The sequence below is a fragment of the Thunnus thynnus genome, chromosome 9 (genome assembly GCF_963924715.1).
Source record: "Thunnus thynnus chromosome 9, fThuThy2.1, whole genome shotgun sequence".
In the NCBI taxonomy this organism is placed as follows: domain Eukaryota; kingdom Metazoa; phylum Chordata; class Actinopteri; order Scombriformes; family Scombridae; genus Thunnus; species Thunnus thynnus.
This window is the reverse complement of record NC_089525.1, coordinates 34326667-34348114: the sequence shown is the minus strand read 5'-3', so window position 1 is coordinate 34348114 and position 21448 is coordinate 34326667. Positions and strand designations below refer to the sequence as shown.

Below are 21448 nucleotides of genomic sequence, written 5' to 3'. Positions count from 1 at the left end.
ATGTAACTGTTGATATTTTATGATGTAAAAACTTTAAAAAACAGCTTTTGATCTGTTAGTGAAACTGACATCCTGCAGTTTGTGTTTGTACCACCAGAGACAGCACATCCTCTCTCTCTCTCTCTCTCTCTCTCTCTGGTTATTTCCTGTTGAAGTTTACTTCCTCATTCCGTTCTCGTCGTGTTGCAGCTTCTTTTCTCCGTCTAAAGGTATTTATTGTAACTTTATTCTGTTTGTATTGTGACAGTTTTCACTGTTTGACTCTTGAATGACTCTTTGTTCATCTTGTTAGTTTAGTTCCAGTAGAAACAGCAGAAATCTGTTGTTCAGAACTCTACTAACAGTCAACACAAATCAACACGGTTGAAGTTTCCATTTTAGTGTCACTGTTCAAAGTGTCCAATAACAGCTGACAGTACTGAGTCAGTGTTCATAGATCAATAACTTCCAACATGTGTCTTCTTTGTGGAGAAAAAAAACAATCTGCTCTGTCTGTATTAGTGACAGCTTCAAGTTCAAATAACTTTATTTGTTGTTTACAAGAAGAGGAAACACAGAGAACACATATGGGTCACATGCTGAGTAAAAATAGAGTTACAGTCCATAAAAAGTACAAACATAGACGTAAAAATATCTTAATATACAATATACAGACTGTCTGTAGCAGTGGTGGAGGAAGGGGTTAAATTGGGCCGGGTGGTTGAATTAACTGTTGATAGAGGCAGGTTTTTCATATGCGTGGCTTTTCAGGACCCCTTGTCAACTAACCAGGAAATAAACAATCCGGTCACTTCACTACTCTATCACATTAATTTGTCGGCGTCTTTTGATACGTCACAGTAGAAAAAAAAGAAAATAGTTGATCTCTCCACTATGAAAACACCATTCGCTATCTGGTCACAAAAACAACTCACGCTGGAGTCAACAGCAGATCGCTTCAACTAGCCTATATGGTTTCTACTTATGCCTTCCCAAGTAACGTTAAACCACGGAGACAGCGAGGAAGAAGAGGAGACAGTAAGATAAAAGCTTCACAATAATAATTTAATCCAAAATGTGAGTGAACTGTGATATTATTGTGGCTATATATATAGCTTTACAATGTATTCTAACAATACTGGCTGCCCTCTCTATCTTGCAGCAGTGAGACTCACCTAACAGCAAAGGCAACACGCCAGCCCTTTTATTAAAAATTTTTTTAAAAATTATATATATATATATATATATATATATAAAATATGTTAACACTGTTGACAAAGTCAAGGTCAATATGCAATGCAAGTTTCATGTCTTCTCACATAGTAGTAGTAGTTACCCATTACGGTGACTGAAGGGAGGACAACAATAATGATTTGTCATTAAGAATTTTATGTGCATGCTCTGCAAAAATAGTCTCCCTCTGTGGAGGGATGGTGCACATAGACCGTGTGGTACCACAGAGCACAGGTGGTGCACTCAATCTGAAAGGGAAAAAGAAAAAAACAGATTTGATTTTAGATCATTGTCAAACATTTTGTCAGGTTCAGGTCTCTCATCTTGATAAGTATGTACAATGAAGCAGTCAAAACCTCAATATATTATTAATTAATCAATTAAAATTGTGTGACAATGTGTGTCAGATGCTGGGTTTAAATCTTAGCTGTGGTCCTATCTGTGTGGAGTCAGTGTGTTCTTGTGTTCCTTCAGCTGCACCACTGTCCTGAGAAGGGGCAAAGATATGCAAATTAGGTGAATAAAGCTATACACACTCAATAGCTGTGTGATTGCAAGAGTTCACTCAGTGATGTTGAGGTAACCTTTCCAAGGCAGATCCCAGTTGTCCAGGCAAACGGCAGTTTGGAGTTCATTTACTCCTCTCACCCATTAATCTATGCCCCGCTTTGTCATCTATGTCAACCCCTATCTCTTCCCCACAAGCTCTACACAACCGGGAAAGGTCATCTGTGAAAATACAGGCATTAATGGAGTCAAATGCCATTACAGACACAACATTTAAGCATACCTGGTAGAGTACTGCATACCTGTGTCATTCAGCAAGGACATTGCTGTGTCCAGCCGCAACCTGGCCACACAGTGTTTTAGTTGCTGTTCAGTGGCCCCAAATGGATCCACAAACAAGGACCTCATCTCCTTAAGATACATGATCTATGGAAATGCAATTAAAAATGATAGTCAAACCCTCATACACCAGATGATCCCATTGTTGCATCTAAATCTGTTAGCACTTAGGATTACTTACAATGAGTGTCTAGTGTCTGTTATGACAAACCGTGCCTGCTGCCACATCACATCTGGAAAGGTCCAACTTAAACAAATAAAATGAAATTACCAAAATATATAAATAAAATACACACATCCTAATTTATGAGATATCACTACATTAGATAAAACGTCCTACTCCCTTCTAAAACCTTTCTGTGCCCATGCCAGACCGCAGTTATAGTGTAGGCATCGATAATGCCTGTCCCCGTTCTCCTCCCCACGGCCGACAGGTAGGCATTCACAATCTTCACAAAGTACAAGAGTGACTTGTGATCCATTGTTGTTCTAACAATCTAAAAAGGGAAATATCAGACCAATAATATATTTAAAAATAGAAAGTACCTTACTATCCAACTCCTGTCCTGGGGCCAGGTCCATCTGGTTCTCAGCATACACCTTGTATGGCCCATTCCTGGACCATAGAGTCTCCTTCCTCTTCCCTGCCCTTATGTCTCTGATTAGGCCTATTGTAAAAATATCAATGTCAGTTATTTGTGAAATGCATTATTTAGGGTGTACATTTTCGAAGTTTGCTTATTAATTTCTGCGTCATTTGAAGGTTCTGGGACCTTCTGGCATGTGAATGGCCTGTCACATGTTGGTCCTTCTGTGGATGTTTGTGCAGCCATCACTGTAAAGATCCCCCACTGTAAATTTGTCCTCTTGGCCCTTTTTGTCTCTCCGTTCGTGGACTTTGTCTTGGCTTTTTTTGATGTTTACCATGAGCTTTGTGTAGGTCTCACTCTGCCTCTTCAGCCCTTCAGGGATTTCCTCATTACGCACCAGGTTTCTTCCGTTACCTGCCACACAGTTAAAATGTAGAAAACATAGTTTGGCTTCTCTTGATGCCCAGCCTCTCATACAGACCATAGTTGACCTTGAAATGATTAGTTGGACAAGAATGGAAGTCGGCACAGAAACATTACATATTGGGGATTCATAATGACTCATTATTGTACCTTGTTGCAGACCTCTGAGCCCTGGTCTGTTAGCAGTCTTTTAAGTGTATTTGTAAAAGGAATCAAGAATACTGGTCACCTCATCTGCTGTTTTGTCCTTTAGTGGGTAGCCCTCTGCCCATTTGGAGAAATAGTCAACCATGACACACATGTACTGGTTGCCATCATGTGTCTGCATGAGTTTACCCACCAGATCCATTACTTTGTTATGGAACTCTGTTACCTAGGGAAAAAAAGGAAAAAAGAGAGACATGAGCGTTACAGTAGCCTATCACAACATATTTTTTAAAAAAGAGGGATGGTTTTATTCTGAAAGGATAAATGAAAGAAACAGTGATTTTGCTGGTCTTCAGTAGCTTTACTCTAGGCATAACTGCCAACTGATTTGGTTGCGAACAATGTACAATATTGTTTCTACTCCTACCTCTGTCTACCTTCTTACCCTCAGCTCTTCACACACAAACAATTACAGTGAAATACACAAGCAAAATGACAAATACACAAACCACACAACCAGAGACAAACAAACACAACAAACCTACAATTCCAGCCTCTCTCAGAAACACACACTATCACTCACAAAGACAATCACTCAATATATCTCACTATCTCTTCGCTGTCTTATCACCAACCACACACCTCACAAACCCACAAAGTTGTGGCATGTTAATCAACTTTATATAGTTTCCATCCCCCCTGTGATTTTAATTTCTACATCTGTGCGTAGTAATCCACTTTCTGTCCCTGACACAGATGAGATGAGAGTTAACAGTCATGTCTGAACTGGATGAATAAGTGTGCTGATTAATGTAAGAATATCGTTCTGATGAGAGTGATGATCGATGATATATACAGATGTTGTATCACAAGATCCTTCATTTATTACAGTTCACTCACAGCAAGAAGCTCAGCGAGGCTCTGCAGACTGTTCTGCCCTGAGTTTGGCCTCTCAGGCTTCATACATGCTGCCCTTCTTATTACTAGAGATTGTTGGGGCTGCAGCCTGAAAGGAAGCCTGCAGACACTACTCAGGGCTGACAAATGATCTCACTTTCTCTGTATGATTGTAAAAAAGTTGTTATGTTACTATTAATGTAGAAAGCACAGTGAACAATTTACTGATGACTTTTTTTTAACTTAATTGTGTCTGTAAAAGTCGTGCTAATATGACAAAGTTGTGCTGTTGATGTAAATAAGTCAGTATAAAGTGCTTCAGGTAACTTGAGGTGGTTCCTCCCAGTGTGTAGTGTGTATTAGGGGGTCAGGAGAAGTACTATGAGTTCAGAGGAGCTGTGAGCTTGGAGTATCTTTCTTCAGACTGAATGTCCTCAGTAATTAGTCTTATTGCAGATGGAAAGAAGCTTGAACTCATTCAGCTGTTGAAACATGCAGGAAGTCCAAGAACTGGAGTGAAAGCTCAGGTTGATGTCGTGTAGAGTTCAGAGATCCAACACAGGAAGTGAGTCTCTCTCTGTCACACTGAAAGCCTTTTCATGTGTTAATACATTCAAACATTCATCTCAAGGTTTGATGCACAAAACTCTCTTCAGACTTTGACAAGTTTCGTCATCTGGATGAAAGCAGTTCTGACTGAATCAAGCAGAGCTGGAGACTTAAGACTCGACTTACTGGAGACTTGAAGGTAAAAAGCTGAGGAGACCTGACTTGGTGACCCATGAATATTGAAAAATGCTGCACTGAACGTATTGAGCCTTTTGGAACTGCCAAGCTGTCATGAATAATTAATAACATAACAGAGATACACATCGTCTCCATAACCTAATGCACACTTTCAGTTGCAGCTGCTGCACCAGAATAAAATAGAAAAAGTCTAAATTCAGATGAGAGAAATCTTCCATTAAAAATCAATGAGTCTATCTATACATATAAATGAGTAGATCAGTAGTTTCCCTCTCCAGTAAATCCACTATTTTCCTCCCTGAATCCATGAAAATATTCTGATACACAAATCACCTATGTAGGATATAATTAATTATTAAAAAAGGTCCTTTTAGTTTTTGTAAAATATTTAAGAGTATTATTAATGTGTTTTCTTGTCTATTGGACTAATTAGACTTTATTAATAACAGATTTTTCATGTCATCCGCTTAGTTTCAAACAAGACAACGAAGGATGTAAATTCCTACTGCAGGAGAAATTTGGGATAAAAATATGTAAAAAATGTTTTTTATGAGCTTCTATAGTTTAATAATAAATGATATCAGCTGATGAAAAGAGGTTTAAAATGACTGTAACATACCTGTCACCCATGCGTAATGGTTAAAGCCAGGACGCTGCGCTTCCTGTCATCCTCAGAGCCAATCTAACTATTCAAACTGAAGTTGAACCTTGTTAGTTGAGTTGAATAGAGCTCGGTGTGTCTGTGTGTGCGCTCTGGTTACCATTTGCCTTTCAGGACTTTGGATTTAGGCTGATAATGTTTGTTGTCCATCATGGCAGCCTGTGTGCCCATCTGTACAAACTGAAACTTCATATTATTAAATGATCAGTCAGAGTCTGATGTTACTGTAAATGATTCTATAAATCTTTATCCTTCTGACATTTAAAATGAAAGGCAGGTGTTTGGGTCATTGGTTCAGTTGTGCACATTCAGCTGCGCTATCATCACACTGTCAAATATTTAAGCTTGTTATACAAATATTTGATGTTCCCAGCTTCTCAAATGTGAGAATTTGCTGCTTTTCTTGGTTTTATATGATAGTAAACTGAATATTTTGGGGTTTGAATACAAGATGTTTAATGACGTCATGTTTTCTAACTGCTTCTTTAGTCGCAGCAACAGTCCAAAAACCCAAAGAGATTCAGCTGATATGAACCAGAGAGACGCAGCCAATCAGAGGAGAAGCAGCTGATATTTAGGATGTTTCCAGCAGAAATGATGTAAAGGATGAATGAGTGATGATCAATGTTCAGTTGCTGATCAATGATTGGACTGATGCTTTCAGCTGTTCTCTCTGTGTTTCCTCTACAGATGAAGGTAGAAAGTCTCTGTGAGCTGATGTGGATGTGAATTCAGCAGCATCTGTCCAGGTAACGATTGATTTTGGATTATTGGACGAGCTGCCACTGCATGCTCTGACTGGATATAGTAGACTTGGAAAAAGAGGAACATTTCAAATGTTGAAGAGCTTTTCAAAGTCTGTCAAATAGAAGTGAAAAGTGATCTGATCCCCAAAGAAAGCCAAAGAAAAAGCAATATGAAGTGTGTCCCTCTAGTCTTCAAACCATCCCAAAGCTTCCTGCAAAAACATTTTCATTCTCTTCTCCTAAACTTCTGTAATATATAAACCTTTATATTTTATTTTCACTTGGTTTCTGTATCATATTTAAACTGTGAAGAAAGTCAGACCGTCTGTTTCGGACTCGTACGACAGCTCTGAACTTGTCAATTTCATTCGTACCTCAGAGAGAAGTCTCAGAAAATTGGTGAAGCCACAAATTCTCTTAAATCACTCGTACGTGTCACTGAAGAACAAATCTGTTGGTTCGAGTACTTCTTGCATAAGGTCCATTGTGAGCATTGTGAAAGTGATTTGTTAGATATGACACTGCAGCTCAAAGTGCCAACAACATGGAAACTGTCAGATGAGTGTATTTAGTATTGAAGTGGATGAGCTGCTTTCCTCCAGTCAGAGCTCTGTGTGTTTTCACTTTTCACTTTTCACTTTTCACTTCCTTGAGAAATAATGTGTTGTTGTGTTTGTGTGAAGGTGTTTCTCTGCTATGGATCAGTGTGAGGACAGAGAGGAGGGAGTCCCTCCCTCTAAAAGCTCTCTGTGTGGGGAACATGACAGCCAGACCAAAGCTCAGAGGTGAGATGAGGATCTCTAACTGTCCATCACTGTTCTCCACTCACATCACTCCACCATCATTATTCACACTCAAAGCTCTGTGTGTGTTGTGTTGAAGAAAAAAGAAGAAGCACAGACCAGACTCTGCTGGACCTGGACCTGAACATGAACCTGAACCTGATCCCAACTGTTTGTCCATGAGGCTCATAGATGAACATGGATATCTTAAAAGACAATCTTCTTCAAAGAAAGAGTGAGTCAACATTTGATTAGTTTATCATGTTGGCAGTATTTCTAAATATTTTAAGGAAATTTTCCAACAACAACTTATCAAAGGAGAAACTCTCATAGAAGGTAAGAATGTAAATCTGCAAAGACTGAACAGACTTTTCATTTCTATCCAACATGCACATTTATCAGAGCTGTTGTTGTTTCAGGATCCAGCAGCAGAGACCAGACTCTGCTAGACCTGAACCCAGCTGTCTGTCCTTTAAGAGCGACCAGTCGAAGGAGGACTTCCTTGATTTTAAAGAGGGACGTCCATCTGCTGATCAGATGTAAGCTGTAACAGACAGGTTGATGGTTTAGATGAAGAAATCGCAGAAGTTAGTTCAGGAAGGTCAATTGGAGAAAAACAGTCTAAATATGTATAAGGTTTTACAGCTGTTTCTAAGGTGCCTGTGTTTTGGGATAAATCGGTGCCTGTTGAGGGCAGGAGGTGATGAATTTTGTCTCTAATAGATATTATTTTATCATTAAAGAAGCTCATAAATTCATAGAACTGGCTGTAAAGTTTTCCAGGTTGGGTGAGGGAGACTAAGAACAAGGCTTTCTAATGAGTTATAATTCAATATAGGTCTATGGTTGATGATTAGGCTTGAGTTGAAAATGGCTGCAACTCCACCTCCTCGGCAGGTGTCTGGAGGAATGTGAGTATTAATGACATAGCCGGGTTTCAGTAAGACAAAATAAATCAATATGATTATCTGAGATTAGATCATTTATTAATACAGCTTTAGATGATAGTGATCTAATGTTTAAGAGTCCACATTTAATTATCCTATTTTGTAGTACTATTGAAGAGGTGGTGTTAATTTTTATTAGATTTTTATGAATAAATCCTCTTCTGTTTAGATTTAATTGATTTAAGTGGTCGAGGGACAGACACAGTCTCTATGTAGTTTTGGGGACAGATGCGGTCTCTATGTGGTTTTGGGTGGGTAACTGCTCTAATGGAAGTGTAGAGAAGTGTGCAGGATTGCAGCTCTGCCTCCTGGTCTCAACTCTTGGTGGTCATGGTTTTGGTCTACTGATAAGCTGAGCAATATTTCTAGATATGAGAGCAGCTCCACCCAAAGTGGGATGTATGCCGTCTCTCCTAATCAGACCAGGTCTTCCACAGAAAGTCCGCCAGTTGTCTATGAAGCCCACATCGTTTGCTAGACACCACCTCGACAGCCAGCAGTTGAATTGTGACATGCGGCTATACATGTCATCACTGGTCAGATTAGGCAGTGTCCCAGAGAAAACTACGGAGTCCAACACTGTCTTTGCTTATGTACACACGACTCAACATTAATTTAAATGACCTCCAATTGGCGTAATCGGGAGTAATTACCACCAAGGTAAATAATGATCATAACATATTTATGCCAGCAGTTTTAAATTTGATTCTATGTCGCCTGCTCCGGCAGTGCATTGGACTGTGGTCACTGGTGTCACTAACTCCACATTCTAATTGGTGGACTTTTGTTTCCAGCACTGCAATCCTCTACAGAAGTTCATGGTAGTTGTCCGTGGAGAAGGGGGGGGGTTTCTTGCTGCTAATTAGCTTTAGCTAAGTACCACGTTTCCAGTCACTGAAGTACAGTCTTGTGCTATTGGTAGGCCATGATCCTACTTTCTCTGCATGATTGTAAAAAAGTATATTCATTCTATTTTTTAACTGCCAGTTAATATCCTACTATAAAGTTGCTAGAACCAACCATAAATCATACAGAAAGACAGTAAAGCCCAGTACTCTATGTGGTAAACATTCAAATACTTTACCACTAGCTAGTATTACTAGCTTTGTTATCTATCATAAAGTATTAAGTCATTTCAAGTAGTTAGTACATTAAAAAACTGGTTTAAATAGCAAATCTGTTTTTGTCATATTACATTTAAGTAGAAAACACAATAACTCATTTACTAATGACAGTTTTAAAAACTTCATTGTATTATTATTATTATTATTGATGATTATTACTGATGCATTTACATGTAATCATTACTGTAATGTTGTATTTAGTTGACGTGGAGCTGATATTTACTGCTTCATATACTTCAGGGTAAGTCAATCTATAATGCATTATATTTTATAGACTGAGTCAGTAACCAGAAACTATGACTGTCAGATAAATGTAAAAAGTACAATATTGTACTTTTGTGGAGTAAAAGTATCAAGTAAAGTACAAATACCTCAAAACTGTACTAAATCAGAGTACCTGAGTGCATGTACTTAATTACTTTCCGCCACTGGCCTGTGGTGTGTGTACATGTACTAGCTTGTGTTCTGGATGTAAATAAATCAGTATAAAGTGCACAAATGCTTCAGGTAACTTGAGGTCACTCTTCCCAGTGTGTAGTGTGTATTAGATGGTCAGGTGAAGTATGAGTTTAGATGAGCTGTGAGTGTGGAGAATCTTTCTTCAGAACTGAATAATATTAAAGCTGTGAGGTGAAATAAATCAGTCTCAATTGTATCTCTACAGATCCTCTGTACTTGTTGTTTGTAGCTAAAGATGATTTTATTTTCTATACAGACATGTGTGGATAAACAGCAGCCAAGAGAGTTCTGCTTTGTTTTAGTCAATTAGAGCCTCATATTTTCATATTATTTCAACAAATATTTTCATTCTTTAACAGTCTGACTCCCATCAGCAAACCCTCTTTGGTTTCAATCCATCTGAATCCCTCGCAGGTCTCTCATACTCTGACAGTCACCTGGGAAAACACAAAGTATTAATTACCACAAGATTATTAGATCACACTGTTGGGTGTACGAAGGGGTGGATGATATTAGATACAGCTCTGTGTGTTTGTCATGTGACTGAAAGGATTGATGTAAAATAATGTGTTGTATTTGTGTGAAGGTGTTTCTCTGCTATGGATCAGTGTGAGTACAGAGAGGAGGGAGTAGCTCCCTCTGAAAGCTCTCTGTGTGGGGAACATGACAGCCAGACCAAAGCTCAGAAGTGAGATGAGAATCTCTAACTGTCCATCACTGTTCTCCACTCACATCACTCCACCATCATTATTCACACTCAAAGCTCTGTGTGTGTTGTATTGAAGAACAAAGAAGAAGCACAGACCAGGATCTGCTGGACCTGGACCTGAACATGAACCTGATCCCAACTGTTTGTCCATGAGGCTCATAGATGAACATGGATATCTTAAAAGACAATCTTCTTCAAAGAAAGAGTGAGTCAACATTTGATTAGTTTATCATGTTGGCAGTATTTCTAAATATTTTTAAGGAAATTTTCCAACAACAACTTATCAAAGGAGAAACTCTCATAGAAGGTAAGAATGTAAATCTGCAAAGACTGAACAGACTTTTCATTTCTATCCAACATGCACATTTATCAGAGCTGTTGTTGTTTCAGGATCCAGCAGCAGAGACCAGACTCTGCTGGACCTGAACCCAGCTGTCTGTCCTTTAAGAGCAACCAGTCGAAGGAGGACTTCCTTGATTTTAAAGAGGGACGTCCATCTGCTGATCAGATGTAAGCTGTAACAGACAGTAAATGTCGGGTTATGCTAGAAAAGAACTGGTTTGTACGACATGTTGTCTGACCACGTCATTAAAAAGGCCGTCTGTCATAGAGGGGGAGGAGACATGATAATCATTTAAATATGGAGATAAAAAATCACATGTTCAGACAATCTCTCCTGGAAGACATTAATGGTGTTGCACTCAGTTGTTCATATGAAAAGAGATATTATATGATTTTATTTATATATTACAGACATAAAAAACATGTTAAAGTGAAAACACTTACTTCCAACATGGTCCTAAGAGGTTAAAAGACAAAACACAAGACATACAACATAAAACTCGCTACAAAAGTCGCTACAAATTAAATTAAATAATAAACACCCACATCTAAACACAAAGTACAACAAAGACAATTTGATGGCTGAGGTAAAAATGGAATTGCAGATTTCATTATAAACCTACAGTAATAAGAAACCTTGTAGAATGATTCACAGTGTCAACAACTTTCCTCAAGTCAACATAATTTCCTCCATCAAGGTTTTGTCTAACAAAATCAAACAAATGAACATGACAGGTGTCAGCAGAGTATGCTGTTGTAAAGCCAGACTGAAGCTTATTGTATCGGAGGATCTGCAAAGGACTGTATTGTTAGGTAATGAAATGGCATTCACTCCTGGGTGTGGGTCAGGACACGATACTCAGACAGTTGTATCTTCCTTCCAATGATTTATTCAGCAACTTTCAATAGTGCAGCACAGTAGACAGAGCTATGTTTGTAGACAGAAATGATATGACTGTGTGCATGGTTCTGAGAAATAAGAATAAAAGGAAACTCAGGTACAAATGATTCACTGTAATTCAGCCCTTAATATCAAACACAGGTGTATAAACTTAAGTATATAATTAATCCAAATAGATGTAAATTAACAGCATTAATGGCAATTATCTACTGCTCAATACTAGTTTCACTGGTCTCCTTTAGCTTTAGAACAACATTGCTTTGGTTTGTCATCATTGTGTGGTGTTTGCTGCCCTCTCCTGGGCTTAAAATGCAACAACTACAGACCATGGAAACTTGCCATCAAATTGACAGAAGCTACAGGATTACCTACATGTAGTTAGCTAACCATGTGCAATATACTGTAGCTGCCTACATTCTCCAGAAACTCCATAGACAGGAATACTTAATCTATTTACATGATGGCATTCCTTAAGGTGACTAAACAGAAATGGGAAGCTTGAATACAAGATGAAGAACAGTGATGTCGAGATAACTGAACAACTAAGTGATATGTTGTAACATTATCACCATATCCATCACTACTCATGATATCACACTTACTTTAATTCAAAGACACACATGTATGGAGTATTTTTTCAGTCTCTCAAACTGGGGATGCAGGTGTAAACCTACAGCTAGTAATTTCTGCAGTGACTTCACTGGTGCTCTGTCAGGACTGACGATACTATCAGGAGCAGAAACTTCATGGCCCCCAGGAAGCATAAAGTCCTGTCCTATGAGCCTTTCTTACACTTATACAACAAATTGTGTCTTCCTATATACTCCTCAACCTGCTCAAGATTCAAGATTCAAGATTTGGTTTGTCATTTTCTTGTGTATTTGCATACACAAAAAACCAAAATGTTCCTCCCAGCCCACAGCAATGCAACAACAACAGAAAGGATGAAGATATACTGTATATCTAAAATTCCCTTTAAAACGTGAAAAAACATATAATCCCAAGAGAAAAAAACAAAACAAGAAAAGAATGAGCAGTTAAAAGCACAGTGCATTAAAGCGTCTTTAGAGAGAAAAGTACATGTCTCAGTTCAATGTAGACAACTCTTGCATGTCAACGAGTGACCAGTACTGATGGAAATTATATAATCCATTTTGCTCTGGTTTGTATGGGTTAACAGTTAGCCTAGCTTGCACTCCTCCAAGTTTGCCCTGCTTCCACATCCTGTTGCACTGCTTTCGATGTTTCCTCTCTGGCGCAGCTCCAGGCAAGGCCTCAGACATGACACCTGCTTACTTTCTCACACCTGAATGTCATTTTCATAGTGTGAGCTGCCCAGTTCAACCAGTCTGATACAAGCAGACACTGAGCAGCTCCACTGGAGCAGCTGGAGGTTCTAGCTGCCTTGATCCATGGCACTGTACAGCAGCGTACAGTGAGGGAGGGAGAGCTGTATGGAGGGTTGTTCAGAGCTGTTGGGACTAAACCAAACTGACTGAAAAAGCAAAACACTGAGCTGAAAGCTACAAACAGACTGAGCTGTTGATTCTCAGTGGGATCAGCAGGACTAGTAAAGCTTTACCACTACAGGGAGTCATCTGATTCTCTGTTCACATCCAAATATCACTTGATGGACCTTTAGGTTGTGTTTTTCTCTGTGTGGACAGACATAATGTGAGCCCATTCTTCATGATTCCTCCACAGAGTGGACCAGGAGAGCTCAGAGGTTCCCAGTGGTCAGTCTGCCCAGCAGCATCAAACACACCTGGACTCCATTTTTATGGTCTGTACATGTACAACAACTACTTTTACATCCATTCTGTTCAGAATCATCATGCTGCACTTTGTAGACCAGTGGATTGTCAGTCAGTCCAACATGGGTCTGATGTTTGCTTCATGATTGGAGTTTGATTGTGTCATTCATATAGTATTCTGTTCCAGCTGCTGGAGGAGAACATCATCACCTTTGTGAAGAACGAGCTGAAGAAGATTCAGAAGGTTCTGAGTTCAGATTACCCAGAATGCCTAGAGAGTCAGAGGGAGGATGAGGAGGTGTTGGACGGTGAGGAGAAAGAGAAGAGGAGGAGCAGCAGAGAGGCATTTCTGAAGATCACACTGCAGTTCCTGAGGAGAATGAAGAAGAAGGAGCTGGCTGACCGTCTGCAGAGCAGTAAGAGGATTTCTATAAAGATTTAACATGTTGGATAAATGGGACATTTACTGATGTCTCAAGAGGTGCAGGAAAATGTTTATGTACTTATTGTTGAAATCTTTATCTTTATTTTGACTGATTCAATTTGTTCTTTCTCCTTTAAGGAACTCATGCTCCATTGTGCCAACATACACTCAAGTCGAACCTGAAGAAGAAGTTCCAGTGTGTGTTTGAGGGGATTGCTAAAGCAGGAAACCCAACCCTTCTGAATCAGATCTACACAGAGCTCTACATCACAGAGGGAGGCACTGCAGAGGTCAATGATGAACATGAGGTCAGACAGATTGAAACAGCATCCTGGAAACCAGACAGACCAGAAACAACAATCAGACAAGAAGTCATCTTTAAAGCCTCAACTGGAATAGATGAACCAATCAGAACAGTGATTACAAAGGGAGTGGCTGGCATTGGGAAAACAGTCTTAACACAGAAGTTCACTCTGGACTGGGCTGAAGACAAAGCCAACCAGGACATACACTTCACATTTCCATTCACTTTCAGAGAGCTGAATTTGCTGAAAGAGAAAAAGTACAGCTTGGTGGAACTTGTTCATCACTTCTTTACTGAAACCAAAGAAGCAGGAATCTGCATGTTTGAAGAGTTCCAGGTTGTGTTCATCTTTGACGGTCTGGACGAATGTCGACTTCCTCTGGACTTCCACAACAATGAGATCCTGACTGATGTTACAGAGTCCACCTCAGTAGATGTGCTGCTGACAAACCTCATCAGGGGGAAACTGCTCCCCTCTGCACACCTTTGGATAACCACACGACCTGCAGCAGCCAATCAGATCCCTCCTTGGTGTGTTGACATGGTGACAGAGGTCAGAGGGTTCACTGACCCACAGAAGGAGGAGTACTTCAGGAAGAGATTCAAAGATGAGGAGCAGGCCAGCACTATCATCTCCCACATCAAGAGATCTCGAAGCCTCCACATCATGTGCCACATGCCAGTCTTCTGCTGGATCACTGCTACAGTTCTGGAGGATGTGTTGAAAAGCAGAGAGGGAGGAGAGCTGCCCAAAACCCTGACTGATATGTACATCCATTTCCTCGTGGTTCAGTCCAAACTGAAAAATGTCAAATATGATGGAGGAGCTGAGACAGATCCACACTGGAGTCCAGAGAGCAGGAAGATGATTGAGTCTCTGGGAAAACTGGCTTTTGAGCAGCTGCAGAAAGGCAACCTGATCTTCTATGAATCAGACCTGACAGAGTGTGGCATCGATATCAGAGCAGCCTCAGTGTGCTCAGGAGTGTTCACACAGGTCTTTAAAGAGGAGAGGGGGCTGTACCAAGACAAGGTGTTCTGCTTCGTCCATCTGAGTGTCCAGGAGTTTCTGGCTGCTCTTCATGTCCATCTGACATTCATCAAGTCTGGAGTCAATTTGCTGGCAGAAGAACAAAAAACATCTCAGAACTCTGAATCAAGAAAAGACAAATCTGCAGAGACAAGTTTCTACAAGAGTGCTGTGGACGAGGCCTTGCAGAGTCCAAATGGACACCTTGACTTGTTCCTTCGCTTCCTCCTGGGTCTTTCACTGCAGACCAATCAGACTCTCCTACGAGGTCTGCTTAGACAGAGAGGACATATTTCACAGACCAATCAGGAAACAGTCCAGTACATCAAGGAGAAGATCAATGAGAATCTGTCTGCAGAGAGCAGCATCAATCTGTTCCACTGTCTGAGTGAACTGAATGATCGTTCTCTAGTGGAGCAGATCCAACAGTACCTGAGATCAGGATGTCTCTCCACAGATAAACTGTCTCCTGCTCAGTGGTCAGCTCTGGTCTTCATCCTACTGTCATCAGAAAAAGATCTGGACGTGTTTGACCTGAAGAAATACTCTGCTTCAGAGGAGGCTCTTCTAAGGCTGCTGCCAGTAGTCAAAGCTTCCAACAAAGCTTTGTAAGTACACAGACAGTTAGATTTAATGAAAATACTTTTAAAGAGAGCATTTAAAATGGGAGAAAAATAAATAATTTATTAAATGTTTTGTTAACATTGTCTCTTCAGGCTGAGTTTGTGTAACCTCTCAGAGAGAAGCTGTGAAGCTCTGTCCTCGGTTCTCAGTTCCCAGTCCTCTAGTCTGAGAGAGCTTGATCTGAGTAACAATAACCTGCAGGACTCAGGAGTGAAGCTGCTGTCTGCTGGACTGGAGAGTCCACACTGTCCTCTGGAAACTGTCAGGTCAGATCATGTTTGGCTCAACTGATTTGAGATATTTCTCTAAACTACAAGGTCCATACAGTTTAAACTGCCTCTGTCATGTCAGTTTTACAGAATCTCATCAGTATTTTAAATTTCACAGTGTAGAAAATCTAACATCTTTTTCTCTACTTAAGCTTCATGTACTGTGTAATACAAATATATGAACTTTGACTGAAATTAAGAAACTCATCTATGTTTTGATACCATGTTCTTTTACATTACTGACGTAGTTTTTATTCCGGTTAATTGATTAACTGTCACATCTCTGGCTTGTTCAGAACATGTAGCCAGTGCTTGGCAAAGATTACATATCATCAAAGTTAAGACTTATGTCAACACAAATGTTATGTCTTGTTCATTACTGTCTTTTCAGACTGAGTTACTGTGACCTCTCAGAGAAAAGCTGTGAAGCTCTCTCCTCAGTTCTCAGCTCCCAGTCCTCTAGTCTGAGAGAGCTGGATCTCAGTAACAACAACCTTCAGGATTCAGGAGTGAAGCTGCTGTCTGCTGGGCTGGAGAGTCCACATTGTTCACTGAAAACTCTAAGGTCAGATCATGATTTGAGAAAATTTGAGTCTCAACTGATTTGAGAAATTTCTCTAAACACCATACACTTAAACAGCCTCTCTCATGTCAGTATTTCGGAATTTCCTTGTCATCAGGATTTTAAATGTAGGAAATCTTTGACTTTTTTTAAAATTGAGAAGTAGTGACTCAAAGTGTTAAGTTTAACTCTAAAGATTACAGAAACGCATTGATGTGTTGTTTTGTGTGTCAGGCTGTCAGGATGTCTGATCACAGAGGAAGGCTGTGCTTCTCTGGCCTCAGCTCTGAGCTCCAATCCCTCCCATCTGAGAGAGCTAGATCTGAGCTACAATCATCCAGGAGTCTCAGGAGAGAAGCTGCTGTCTGCTGGACTGAAGGATCCACACTGGGTACTGGACAATCTGAGGTATGGACAAACAGGTGGACACTAAATTACAAAACAGAAAGCTGCCATGAACTCACCTCAAACACTTAAGACTGCAGCTGATTGTCAGCTGTAACCATCATGCACAAATGTTCCACACCTGTGTGAGAAGAAATGACTTGTCAAGAGTCCAAAGATTGTTCAGGAAAGGCAAACAGAAACAGGCCAGTTAATCATTTTCATGTTAGTGTGAATCTGTTTAAAAGTCCTGTCATCTGTTCAGAATACAAACTAATGAGTCTTAAAAGAAAAGTGTCATTGTTGATATTATTTAACATCAAGATTAGCTGAATGAATGAACGTTTTTGACTAGCTGAATGTAGCTGCTGATGATAGTCGTCATGTGTAGCTCACCGGCGGACAGTTGACTGATAGCTTTGTCGTCTAGCAACAGCAAAGCAGAGAGAGCTGCAGGACCAATATATTGCTGAGTCTTATAGAGTGTATGCATGTCTTTAGGCTCTTTCATACAGAGATCCCACATTATAGCTGTAAAGAAGATCCGTCATTAAGCTGCCTTTGCTTTTTTACACTGAACCAAACAAATCCAGCATAATATGCCCCATGTGTGGTTTTACATAGTATGCCACTGTTCTGGTTTCGGAGGCATGATGTGTAACACAACAGCGTCAGCTCCCTGTCAGCTCCCTGTCTCTGGCGCTGGGACTATCTCTGTTGCCGGCTTATTGGCAGAGCAACTCTGCCCCCCCATTCTGTGCCTGTACCTTTAATACAGAACAGTGAGGCAGAATAAAGACACAGCAAGCTGTGTAAAAGGGGCTACTGCGTAGATGTACTGTACATGACTGTGTGTTTATCATCACGTTATAAATAAGTGTCATATTTGGAAATATAAGCAGATTTGTTGATGAGAACAATGTATGTGTATGAGAGTTATTGAATGTCCATGTTAGCATGCTGAAAGAGAACGTGCTGCTCTGACCCCCTTCCTTCTTTCAGGCTGCAGCCTTCTGGAGTCCGATGGTTGACACCAGGTCTGAGGAAGTGTAAGTGTGTTTTTCATTTCATTCATGAAAACAAAGCAAACTTCAAATTGTGACATCACTCATTCACATCCTACTGAGGATGAAGATGGTGTCATCATCGAACAGATGACAGATCAATAATAATAACTGCAGCTGTATTGTGTCTTGTTCTCTCCATCAGATTTCTGTCAACTCACACTGGATCCAAACACAGTATACACACAACTCAAGCTGTCTGACAACAACAGGAAGGTGACACGTGTGGAGGAGGATCAGTCATATCCTGATCATCCAGACAGATTTGACTGGTGTCCTCAGCTGCTTTGTAGAAATGATCTGACTGGTCGCTGTTACTGGGAGGTCGAGTTGAGAGGAGGAGTTGATATATCAGTGACTTACAGAGGAATCAGAAGGAAAGGACTTGGTGAAGATAGTGAGTTTGGAAAGAATGATCAGTCCTGGAGTCTGTTCTGCTGTGATGGTGGTTACTCTGTCTGGTACAATAACAGAGAAACATCCATTCCCTCCTCCTCCTCCTCCTCCTCTTCCTCTGTCTCTAACAGAGTAGCAGTATATGTGGACTATCCTGCTGGCACTCTGTCCTTCTACAGAGTCTCCTCTGACACACTGATCCACCTTCACACCTTTAACACCCCATTCACTCAGCCTCTGTGTCCTGGGTTTGGGTTCTGGTATGACTGGTCTGTTTCATCCATGTCTGTGTGTCGTCTATAGGAGGAAGAGTCTCCTCCTGTTAGAGAAACTTTCTCACTGCTGACCAGATAGTTCAGTCTGTACAGGATCACACACAGCTGATGGTATTTAGTACCAACATGATCTCTCACTGCTTGTAAATGTAAGCAACACCAAGTGTCAGTTTAATGTGTTGAGCTCACAAACAGTCTGACAGCTGTTGGTCATTGACAGTTTTATTAAGTTCTGCACCATCAGCACTCAGGTGTCTGATTAAAGCCACCAGGTGTCACTGTTTATTCCTTTGGTTAATTCATCCTGATATGTGGATATTTGTTTGTATTAAAAAGAAGTTTTATGTTGGAAATTTTATTATATATCTAATATATATTATATATATAAACCCCTTGAGATGTATTATCTCATTTTCAAGGGGGTCCCAAACAACACTCACAAAACAAATGGAAAAGGTACAAGACACAATGATATATAATACAACAATGACACAACAAACAACAAACAAAGAAATTGTATAACAGGAAGAAAAATGAATAAATTAATGAAATAAAATAAACACAAAAAACAACAAAAACAAAAAGTGTTACAACCTTATAGAAGCGGAAAAATCGATCAGTCCAAAATTACAGGAAATAATGGAAATAAAGGAACAGTGATGGCATTACTGAAAACATGACCAATCTGTTTTAAGATGAGAAAACAAAATATTATTAAACAAACAAAATGATGACAGAGAGCAGATATTTGCAGGTAACTTATTCTAGCTGGTAAGCTAGAATAACACATAAAAGCCAAAACATAAAAGCTTTTTTACCAGCTTCAGATATCATTGCTTTCAGTGTCTGTTTAAATATCAATTTAAATATTTGTTATAAATTGATTCCACTGGTATTATTATCATCACCATAACCATTACTGTTGAATTATGTTTTATTTTGTAAAATTGCAAGTCAATTTTGTACTTCCTCTTTGTTTTTGTTTCTATGGAAACACAAATCCCCTTTTTACAACTTATTATCATCAGTATTTCTGTCTCAGTTATTTCTAACAAGCTCACACCAATGGAGATAATTCTGATACTAATACTGACAGAGATATGATGATAAATGAGGATGAATATTAGCACCCTCTGGTGGTCAGTGACAAATTACAACACCATCCTGTGCTTTTAATATACTATGTTTCTATTTTATTTTTACTTTTTAAACCAAAGTTAAATAACTAATAATGGGTTTTGTATTTTTCCACAACATTCCTTGCAGTCTGGAGGCCATTTTTAAACATTTAGACCTTCATGTTTAGTCAAATTTACAAAACATATTTGGACAATTACATTAATAAATTAAATGACATGGGCACATTTACCTGTGGCTGGATGTAATAACTTGCGTAACAGAAATGAAATTCATAGCTTTTCAACAAATATAAATAAATGATGGCCCCTCTACTTAGTAGGAATATGTGAATCACTCATTTTAAATCCCACTAAGAATTGTTTTCTTTCATTATTATTCACTTTTTATATTCAAAATACACCCTAATGAAATGTAAATATGACACACACATAGACAGTACTTTAAATGCAAATAACGAGTTAAATGAAAAACAAATGTTTAGACCACTTATAAAAGTTTAATTAAAAAACAGGTATAAAAATAGTGTAACAAAACACATAATGCATTTTCCTTTGGAATTCAAACCTCTCTCAAAAGTTTTAATATGCAGTCAATTTTTGTTCCTTCAATTTCAGTTCTGAAATTTGACCGTGGTCTTTCTTATTTACCAATTCAAGAGCTCTAAACTAAAGGGCCCACACTCACTCTGAAACCAGTCGATTTTTCTGAGTTTTGACACAGCAAATAAAAGCATCAACCAATCACGAAGCATAATCTGGACAGACAGCTGTTGATTGTAAAGGCCCAAGTGGAGTGTTGAATATCCTGCTGTATGTGTTTGGAACTTATTTACCGGATCTACGTTTATTGATCAGCTCCCCGTCTGTCTGTGAGCTGCCTGTTTCACTGCAGGCAGACAGGTAGGCTCACTCGCTACAGTGGGCGAAGAAATAAAGCCCATGAATCAATACATTGATGTATCATGTATCATCATATGCATTATCACCATGTATTTATAAATACAAACACTGTGGACTTCTTCCCGTGGAGCCGACATGCAAACTGTTGTTGGTTCTGTAAATTTCTGCTGTCAGTCAGGCTGGTGAAGGCAGTTTGTCTGGCCGCTGTCCTCTCAGCTCCCCAGAACTGCAGCTCACAGACAGCTGCTTCTGTGGACAGGGACACTGAATGCTGGTCGGAGATCATCATCATCACTGGAGGATGTTGACATCATCCTCCAGTGATCCAGATGATCTTGTGCTTCTTCTCCTCACTCAACAAAAGAAGAGGAAAGCGTTATATCTGCTCAATCCACACAGACTCCGACCTGCGTTCATCATCCATCAGCCCAACCCTACACTACACGATTGTTGTGAATGAAAAGAAGTAAACTGATGTTTCTCCCTGTTTGTTCTTTAGAAACACCTGGAGAAAGAACAGAAGAAAGCAGAGAAGAAGAAAGGGAAGAAGGCGACTGTTCAACTAGAGTGACTGGAAGTTTTTATTTTTGATTTGTTTTAAAGTTTTAAAGTCCAGTGCTGACTAGACGACTTCTAAAGTCTCAGAGCTGTTGTCATGGTGATGTGAGGTCTCAGACATCCATTGTATCTGGGAGGTAAACTGTGTTTAAAGCTGCGCAGTCTGCAGCTGACATGTTCATTAGACGTTTTATAAAATAAAACTTTCTTCACCTATGGAGTTTTTTTGGAG

General features: G+C 39.5%; 1 protein-coding gene across 4 annotated transcripts; it reads left to right on the top strand.

The window, feature by feature from the left end:
• The first annotated feature begins 116 nt into the window (after nucleotides 1–116).
• Nucleotides 117–21432, top strand: LOC137188650 (NLR family CARD domain-containing protein 3-like). 4 transcript variants are annotated; one of them, XM_067598234.1, is made up of 17 exons: nucleotides 149–209; nucleotides 6013–6122; nucleotides 6214–6272; nucleotides 6953–7054; nucleotides 7152–7286; nucleotides 7471–7590; nucleotides 10168–10269; nucleotides 10367–10495; nucleotides 10681–10800; nucleotides 13238–13316; nucleotides 13475–13703; nucleotides 13850–15653; nucleotides 15762–15935; nucleotides 16330–16503; nucleotides 16735–16908; nucleotides 17887–17933; nucleotides 18094–21432. In XM_067598234.1, the coding sequence occupies exons 4-17, from the start codon at nucleotides 6966–6968 to the stop codon at nucleotides 18645–18647; spliced, it is 3930 nt and encodes a 1309-aa protein (XP_067454335.1). In that variant the 5' UTR covers nucleotides 149–209; nucleotides 6013–6122; nucleotides 6214–6272; nucleotides 6953–6965; the 3' UTR covers nucleotides 18648–21432. The 4 variants fall into 4 exon arrangements, with proteins under 4 accessions (XP_067454337.1, XP_067454334.1, XP_067454335.1 ...); XM_067598235.1 differs by lacking the exon at nucleotides 6013–6122 and adding an exon at nucleotides 4772–4863 and having other exon boundaries at nucleotides 156–209; XM_067598233.1 differs by lacking the exon at nucleotides 6013–6122 and having other exon boundaries at nucleotides 118–209.
• Nucleotides 21433–21448: the final 16 nt, after the last annotated feature.